At 42.2% G+C, this 9,597-nt stretch overlaps 1 protein-coding gene across 1 annotated transcript in view; it reads right to left on the reverse strand.

The window, feature by feature from the left end:
* MKX (mohawk homeobox) overlaps window positions 1–9,301 on the reverse strand; it is a 57,209-nt gene extending 47,908 nt beyond the window's left edge. Inside the window, exons 1-3 of the mRNA XM_065399976.1 lie at window positions 9,240–9,301; window positions 8,870–9,156; window positions 5,987–6,146 (exon numbers count right to left, since the gene is read on the reverse strand). Coding sequence (XP_065256048.1) covers window positions 5,987–6,146; window positions 8,870–9,051 — 342 coding nt within the window. The 5' untranslated portion in view covers window positions 9,052–9,156; window positions 9,240–9,301. The remainder of the gene's footprint in view (window positions 1–5,986; window positions 6,147–8,869; window positions 9,157–9,239) is intronic.
* Between the last annotated feature and the right edge of the window lie 296 nt (window positions 9,302–9,597).

The raw sequence follows: 9,597 nt of genomic DNA on the forward strand, positions 1-9,597 counted from the left end.
TTATTTCCTAAGTTTCTAGGGACCAGGAAATAGAACAAACCTCCTTTTAGTTTCATAGCACCAACAGACAAAGAATTACTAAAATGATGGAAATTAATTTAAAAAAAACTGGGAGGCAGTGGAGGGAATTAAAATAGCAGGAGACTCGAAAATGGCCCAAAATCTGGCCAGAAAGATATTACCCTAATAATACCCCCTTTTCTGCTTCATATTATCCTGCCGAAGCCCTATTGTGCAAATTCTGCATTTTGGAGGTTTGCATATTTGGAGAGAGTGGGCGAGATGTAGACTGGGCATAGCCTGGGGACAGTCACTCTACTGTATTCAGCATCATCTGCCAGCCAACTGTGGAGGAAATATATGCAGGCATGAATGCTGATCCTGTAAAGTTAAGTAGTAAATTCTTACAGGTTTCTTCTCCATGCTTGCAAACACTATGTGTGGGAGCAGACAGGTGCAGGCAGGGAGACATTGGCAGCACAATTCCACCTGTAATATTCTGGAGTCCAGAACATAGCATAGAGGGGCTGGACTTCAGTGCAGATGCACCTACATGTATGGGAATTATTTGTCATTCTTGGAATCTCTGCAGGGTTGTTGCAAGGTAATCATTCAGGAAAACAATAAATACCACCCAATAAAACCAATTGGATGATTCCCTAGATACACTGTTGGTGGAAACTCAAGGGTTTTCAAAGTATCTTTTGACCTCCCATAGGATTGTCAGTACAGGGTGTGAACTAAGCCTGTCTGCAACTGAAGGTGAAACAGCTTCAGTAGACAATAAGCTTGAAAGACTAGTGAGAACATGACTACTATGAACATAGGCTGATATTCTAGGTGATAACAAAGGATGCTGTAAAACATTGAGAAACTGAATTGATGAACTGGAAAAAAGCTAAGATGAAATGTAAGACTGTTTAGAAAATTTGAAAGAATGCAGTCAGGAGAAAACATTACGTAATGGTTCATGGTTCTTCTACATGTCTTGGCATTTAGTATTACTAGATTAGAAGGGCACTTATACAACACCCTGTTTGATACATCTAAAATGTGCAACTCTTGGAATGAGAAACAAAATTTTCAAACAGATACAAATATATGGCTCAGAATCTGCGCTTTGTTATCCCACTCTCAGTTCAAAGTAACTCCACTGACTTCAGTGGAGTTATTTCAGATTTACACCAGTGTGTCTGAGATCACAACCTGGTTCTGTGTGTTTAATGCTCAAGGTCCAACTATTTTGATCTGGATTACAGTCTTGTTCTTTTTGGGCATTTGAAAAGCATATATGGGATACTGTTGTTTTATTCTTCCAGGTGCAGGAATTACTGTGGATGCCAGACATATATATTTATCTCTCATATAGATGCTATGGTGCTTCTGGATTAAAAGAATACTGCACCTGAATTATGGGAAAAACAGATGGAGTTTCTCTTTGATCGTGTGCTTCTGTATATTAAGATAATAACTGGTTTGCATGATTCTTTAAAATGTGATTTCACATAAAATGCCTAGGTCAAATTCAACCCCAGTGTAACTCTGGTGAAGTCAATGGCCAGGGATTAATTTAGCTCAATATTATTCTTTTACTCTGCATCCTACTTAGAATATAAATTCTGTGGAACAGGAGCCATGTGTCACTCCATGTTTGTACAGCATCTATCACAACAAGCCAGAGCCTGATTAGGGCTTGTGATTGCTACTATCATGTAAATATTAAACAACAGCGATCCAATACAGTTTGCTTTATACAGTTAATTTGTGGCACTTCTAAAGAAAAACAGAAATTTCTCTAATATACCAGCTATGTGAAATGATATTTTCTCCACACATGTATTCTGAAAATATTTTAAGTCTCATGTAAAAATATAGAAATGTTCTAAAAGGTGCAGACCAATAATAGTCATATTAAGCTGTTGTAAGTTATAGTGTTATGTAATCATATTTAAAAATTCAGAGTGATCCTTTCATACCTATTTTTAAAAAAAATCAGATATGTTGTTTTAACTATATCTTCCAGTTATGGCATTTTCCAGGATATTAATATTATTTTGGTCAAAGCAATGTTTCATTCACTAGTGCATGCATTTCACACACATACTAAAGAAGTACCCTCTTCCAATCATGGTTCATAGTACAGTCTTCTTTGAGGGAACATGCAAACTAATATTGGATTCCTATCTCCTTCCTACTTTTCTAATATTTTATGATATTTTGCTACACAATGTAATCTGCTAAGTGGCACCTAATGCACACAGTGGAGTACTGAGGGTCACTACAGAGACATACACACATGCTTATCTTTATGCACCATGATGAATAGTTTCACTACAGACAAGAAAATCATTCAGAGTGTATAAGTCTTTGCAGGATTAGAGCCTGAGATAGCACCACCCCACAGTTGATACCACCCCACAGTTGATACCATGTAACTCCATCATCTAACAGATGGTGCCAGATGAAAAAAGAAAATAAAAGGAAGTAAGATTTACAAATCCTTGGGAGCCAAGCCTATACTCCTTTCTCTTGACACAACCGTCATGAATTTCAGTGGGAGTTTTGCCCAGGTAAGTAAAACCAGATAGGCTCCCATATCTTGCTAGATCTTATAAAGATAATTTGTATATACAGTCTTGTGAAAATGGGAAAGTCAGAATCATTCGATGCAGGTACCCTTTGTGTGTAATGGGTGTAATACCTAGTAGTAGTGATCTGTGTAATTAGGACTGGATAGCTCTTTCCATTCTATCCCATTTTCATATGGGAAATGAACAGCTACTTGTCACTTTCTGAAACATTTGTTTTTTGTGCTAAAAATCTTTCATGCTTAATCGCTGCCTTAAGATGATTTTTTAAAGACTAAGCAAAATTGCTTTTATGAATGAGATGATTAAAAAATATACCCCTTTCTCACAAAAAAGGGAATCTCTTGCAACTTGTGTTTTAAGAGTTCTACCATCAGAATGAATGAAGTTAGAAAGTTCAGGCCTGGTAGGGAAATAGTCCTGTTTGAGAGGAAGTATTAATGGTTTGGTTCTGAATGAGTTAAACAAGTGCTCGGGAGTCCTTGCCTCATTCTTTGTTCCGGAGACCTCTCCTGCCCCCAGCTAGACCTTTCAAGGTGTGAGTGGGCTGAGCCACGGACTTTGCAAGAGACACTTGTCTCAGTCACTAAGGTGAGCACTGGTGTTACAGAGGGGGTAGCCAATTAGTTGCATAGTGCAGAGGGGGTTTTCTTATTATATATATTCCCACAATATTGGAGAGAGACACTCCATACTATGGAAATTCTATTTAAAAAGGTGTTATGAGTATGTGACCGTTTGTTCAGTGCACAAAATTCAAGAAAGGCAGCTGAGGTGACACGTGCGTGTACCGCGTGTGTACACCTTACAACGGAGTCTTTAATTAGGTGATCACTTCGCATTTTCAAATAGGCCAATATAAACCGCACCCAAACTAGAGTACTTAGTCACGCCTCCTTAGGTTTGGGGGTGCCCGCCTGTATTGCTTCCTGTGTGTTAAATATACTAAGGATCCTGTCACACCCAAGCGGTGTCAGGACTCCAGCTCCCTGTCAGCACCTGGGGGGGAGGGATACGTGGCCCTACATTTACACCCCACGGACAGTGTCACACGAGGGAGGCTGGCCGCCCGGCGGCTGTACAGAGCCAGGTTTCAGAGTAGCAGCCGTGTTAGTCTGTATCCGCAAAAATAACAGGAGTACTTGTGGCACCTTAGAGACTAACAAATTTATTAGAGCATAAGCTTTCGTGGGCTACAACCCACTTCTTCGGATGCATATAGAGTGAACCATATATTGAGGAGATATATATACACACACATACAGAGAGCAAGAACAGGTGGGAGTTGTCTTACCAACTCTGAGAGGCCAATTAAGTAAGAGAAAAAAAACTTTTGAAGTGATAATCAAGATGGTTCAGTACAGACAGTTTGATAAGAAGCAAGTGTGAAAATACTTACAAGGGGAGATAGATTCAATGTTTGTAATGGCTCAGCCATTCCCAATCCCTATTTAGCCCTGAGTTGATTGTGTCTAGTTTGCATATCAATTCCAGCTCAGCAGTCTCTCGTTGGAGTCTGTTTTTGAAGTTTTTCTGTTTTAAGATGTGGACTCTCTCCTCAGACCCTACGCTACCAGCACTCCTAGCTATCTTCGAGATATTACTGACTTCCTGAGGAAACTAGAATCCATCGGTGATCTTCCAGAAAACACCATCCTGGCCACTATGGACGTAGAAGCCCTCTACACCAATATTCCACACACAGATGGACTACAAGCTATCAGGAACAGTATCCCCGATAATGTCACAGCTAACCTAGTGGCTGAACTCTGTGACTTTGTCCTCACCCACAACTATTTCACATTTGGGGACAATATATACCTTCAAGTCAGCGGCACTGCTATGGGTACCCGCATGGCCCCGCAGTATGCCAACATTTTTATGGCTGACTTAGAACAACGCTTCCTTAGCTCTCGTCCCCTAACGCCCCTACTCTACTTGCGCTACATTGATGACATCTTCATCATCTGGACCCATGGAAAAGAAGCCCTTGAGGAATTCCACCATGATTTCAATAATTTCCATCCCACCATCAACCTCAGCCTAGATCAATCCACACAAGCGGTCCATTTCCTGGACACTACTGTGCTAATAAGCGATGGTCACATAAATACCACCCTGTACCGGAAACCTACTGACCGCTACACTTACCTACATGCCTCCAGCTTCCATCCAGGACACACCACATGATCCATTGTCTACAGCCAAGCTCTAAGATATAACCGCATTTGCTCCAATCCCTCAGATAGAGACAAGCACCTACAAGATCTCTATCAAGCATTCTTAAAACTACAATACCCACCTGCTGAAGTGAAAAAACAGATTGACAGAGCCAGACGAGTACCCAGAAGTCACCTCCTACAAGACAGGGCCAACAAAGAAAATAACAGAACACCACTAGCTGTCACCTTCAGCCCCCAACTAAAACCTCTCCAGCGCATCATCAGAGATCTACAACCTATCCTGAAAGATGATCCTTTACTCTCACAGATCTTGGGAGACAGACCTGTCCTCGCTTACAGACAACCCCCCAACCTAAAGCAAATACTCACCAGCAACCACACATCACTGAACAAAAACACTGACCCAGGAACCTATCCTTGTAACAAAGCCCGATGCCAACTCTGTCCACATATCTATTCAAGTGACACCATCATAGGGCCTAATCACATCAGCTATACCATCAGTGGCTCGTTCACCTGCACATCTACCAATGTGATATATGCCATCATGTGCCAGCAATGCCCCTCTGCCATGTACATTGGCCAAACCGGACAGTCTCTACGCAAAAGAATTAATGGACACAAATCTGACATCAGGAATCATAATACTCAAAAACCAGTGGGAGAACACTTTAACCTGTCTGGCCATTCTTTGACAGACCTGCGGGTGGCTATCTTAAAACAGAAAAACTTCAAAAACAGACTCCAACGAGAGACTGCTGAGCTGGAATTGATATGCAAACTAGACACAATCAACTCAGGGCTAAATAGGGATTGGGAATGGCTGAGCCATTACAAACATTGAATCTATCTCCCCTTGTAAGTATTTTCACACTTGCTTCTTATCAAACTGTCTGTACTGAACCATCTTGATTATCACTTCAAAAGTTTTTTTTCTCTTACTTAATTGGCCTCTCAGAGTTGGTAAGACAACTCCCACCTGTTCATGCTCTCTGTATGTGTGTGTATATATATCTCCTCAATATATGGTTCACTCTATATGCATCCGAAGAAGTGGGTTGTAGCCCACGAAAGCTTATGCTCTAATAAATTTGTTAGTCTCTAAGGTGCCACAAGTACTCCTGTTATTTGTACAGAGCCAGTGAATGGACGACGCCGGTCCCTGATTCTGGCTGCTCTCCCTACCAGTGCGCGGGGAGGGAGGGGCGGGGTTACCTGCACCAGGGTCATCTGGGAGCCGAGGGCCAGCAGGATCTTCTCGGTCTTGGTGGGGTAGGGGTTGTCACGGTGCTTGTACAGCCACTGCTTGAGCGGCCGGGCCATGTCCTGCAGCGCCTGCCGCTTGTGCCGCACCTTCCCGCCGCTCTGCCGGGCCCTGCACAGGGAGAGAGCGGCCCGGCCGGTTAGTAACTCGTGGGGGTCCTCTGCCAGCCGCCCTCCCGGCTCCACAGCGATCGCTGCCGCGCAGGGGCCCCGGAGCCGGAGCTGGAGTTCACTGCCTGAGAGCGGAGGACACGGTGTGTGTGCACACGTGCGTATCACACCGCACCACTGATCTGTAGCTCTAGACACGTGTGTGTACACACACCGCACTATGCAGTACAACCAGCGACAGGGGCCGGGGCAGCTACAAAATCTATAAACCCACCCCCGCGCGATGTCTTATTTGTGTGTGAACATTAACATACTGTACAAGTATGTATGCTTGTGTGGGTGTAACACACAGGGACACATGCACGCCACTGCACATGCAAGCCATATATTTGCAGCAAAGGTCCTACAGCACATTCTGGCAAAACAAACAAGCAAAAAACTCCCATCCCACTTCATCATGGTTTTCTAACATGAGTGAAATTAATCCCAAAGAATGATGACAAAACGCTACGTAACAATACTTATACTGATTGTCACCTAAAAAGTAATGTGTTCAGCAACCTCCGTGTCTGTGCATTAAGACATGGGGCCAATTGCCTACAAGAAAATAGAAATTGCATTCTACTACACCCACTACTGTGCTCTGCATATTGCAGTTTGAATGTTTCCTCCACTTCGTCCGAAGAAACAAACTCCTCAGATTTCCACGACGAAGTAGGAAAACTGTGGAAACGTTTCAGTGAGACGCACAAGCAGACGGCTGACCTTGGGACAGCGAAGAGGGGAGGGAGGAATTTAAAACAGACAAAACAGAGATTGCAATATAAAAATATTTAGTGCCTGACATAAAAACCCAATGTCCTCCTAGCACACAAAAGAAAGGAGGTGGCAAAGGGCTACATATAGCCGCGCTGAAGTATTAGATTGCTGAGTAACGTGAATTTCCACAAAGTGTTTGGTACAACTTTAGCGTCCGTTATCAGATGTATGGTATTCGGCATCTGCAAATAATATTTTTGGTAGGTTTGTAATCGGCCTTTCCAGCAGGTTTGCGAGATCTAAGGAAGCCTGTCTTGAGCACATTTAGCGTTTGAAAATATTGCAGCACCCCTTCCCTGCCTGGCTTACATCTGTTCTATCGCCACCAGAAATGTGTTCTTCTGTCCAACACGTTGGGAATGTACACTTACAAATCTGGCTAATCTCACTGAGTTAATTTGCCAGTGATAGACAATCCATTCACGCTACAACTTTAAGATGTTAAGCAGGTCCTGGTTCATTGGTGCACAAACCCTTGTTAAATCAAGAGGTCAGACAATCACTCTCTTGAAAACACACGTGTCATTTCCCAAATTTGCAGGCAAATATCAACATCTCGGATTTGAAAACAACTAAAACAGGAAAAAGTGAAACGCTAGTTTAAAAGATTAAAAATGCTTAAGGAAATAAAGAGAGGAAACAATAAACCAAATTCAGAAGAACAAAAATTCAATCGGATTAAAAACAGTCCAGGATATATTCCCAATGAAATGCCTGCTACATCGTTAGCGGCTGCTACAGGGAATAGGAAGAAATGTGATTTTGGTGTTGTAGTTCCAGACTTTGTCAGAAGGTGTCGCTGTCTGGCCTCGCCAGCTACCTCCCATATTTTCCGCATTCTCTCGCCTGTTTCCTGGTCTTTTAAAATACTTTATTTAAAATCTATGTCTGAATCGGCTGGTAATAACATTTTGATGAAACATAATCTCTGCCCCACCAACCAGCAATGCAGTTAGAAGTATGAGCTGATGCAATCTTTAAGGTGGAAATTCAGCAATAAAAATAGCTCTTCAGCAGTTTTCATTTTCCTTATCTCTTTTAAAGCCTTAATCCTTAATTTGTAAATTTAACCAAAGATTAATCACATCAACACTACAAAGTATATTTTATTAGACTTTTCAACTAACAAAATCTATTATTTTCCCTTCTCCTACACCACCTCCCTTTTCACCTGTTCCAGAACAAACATTAAACATCTGATGTTTTATCGTCAGGTGGATTTTTAGCACAACTCTGTGTCTAATACCAATATTCCCGGTCTTTGACGGGCTTTAATGAAAGAGTAATTATTTTTAAATCCTCTTGCAAACACTGTAACAAAAAGAAATTATTTTCTTTAGCTCAGCCAGTAAATTTAAAACAAAAACAAATTTGAAGATAGTTTGGTTTACACTGTTAGACTTTCTTAAGGCTCCATTTGCTAAAAAGATCTCAAGATGTCACTTCCTAGAGCTTGTGTTTTATAGCTGCCCTATCTGGCTGATTTAATACAATGCCATGAGAAAGGATCGTTTATAGAGCGGCTTTCCTTATTGCTGGTCTGTTATTGCAGAGTTAATATTTGAAAACAAACAGGATGAAGACTTATTTTACCCCTTTTTGTATTTGTATTTTTAAAAAGTAGGAGATCAGTAATCCAAAAACAGAAGTACTGTACATTCTTTCACACATTCCAGTAAAATAAGATTGACACTGCATTATCTACTACCGGAATTTCCACTATCCAGAGCTGTGGAATTGGAATCTCAAGAGATTAAGGCTTAAAAAACATATTCACAATAACCAGTCAAACAATCGTTTGACACCGCTAGATTCAACACACACAGCGCTTGCTTCGCTAGGTTCTGTTGTTATGTAGCGCTGCAAGAGTAACACAAATTACAGTGATCAGAATGAGGGCCATACCCTGTCCGCCTGTTCCGAAGACTGAGGTTGTCTTTAATTGAAGGGCTGTCGGGAATGTGCACTTCGGGATGGTGTGGGCTGTCAATGACCCCCAGGTAAGGTCGGCTGTTACTTTCCCTTTCTTTGGCGTTTTCCTCAAAAAGCACTTGGCTGTTGAATTTGTTAAAGACTACGGTGTTCATGGTGGGGGGCTGGTGGTCGGCTGCAGTCTGCCTGGTTCTTCAGTTGCAGCAGACTCTGGTAAGTGGGAAACTTGCAGCTTGGATGTCCAGATGACTCGGATTGTGCTGGAAAGAAGAAGCATCGGGTTACTCGAGGAAATCACTCATATCATAGTAATTATTTAAACACGAAAAACATCGAGGCGAACTTGGCAGGGAAGGAGCTGTCTGCTGCTGCTTTTGCTGCACACGGTTCACTATAGGTCTCCATGTCCAGTCTGAATTGTTGCCCAGGTTGTGAAGCTGCTCTTTGTGTGTGAGAGCGAGTTTGTGCGGTGGGTGTGTGCACAACTACGTTCTGTGTCCCTGATTATCATTGGAATTCCTGCCCCATCATCCCTTCTCCTGCTGTAAAATCTCCCCCACGGGGTTATCTAAAAGCCTTCACCATCCGCGGGGCTCCCCAGGGTGTCGCAACAGCCTGGAGCTTCCCCTCTCCTCCCCCCAAGGGAATAAGGACATACATTGTTTTAATTACCGTAAAGCCTGGAGGCTCGCTTTTAGACA

The sequence above is a fragment of the Emys orbicularis genome, chromosome 2 (genome assembly GCF_028017835.1).
Source record: "Emys orbicularis isolate rEmyOrb1 chromosome 2, rEmyOrb1.hap1, whole genome shotgun sequence".
In the NCBI taxonomy this organism is placed as follows: domain Eukaryota; kingdom Metazoa; phylum Chordata; order Testudines; family Emydidae; genus Emys; species Emys orbicularis.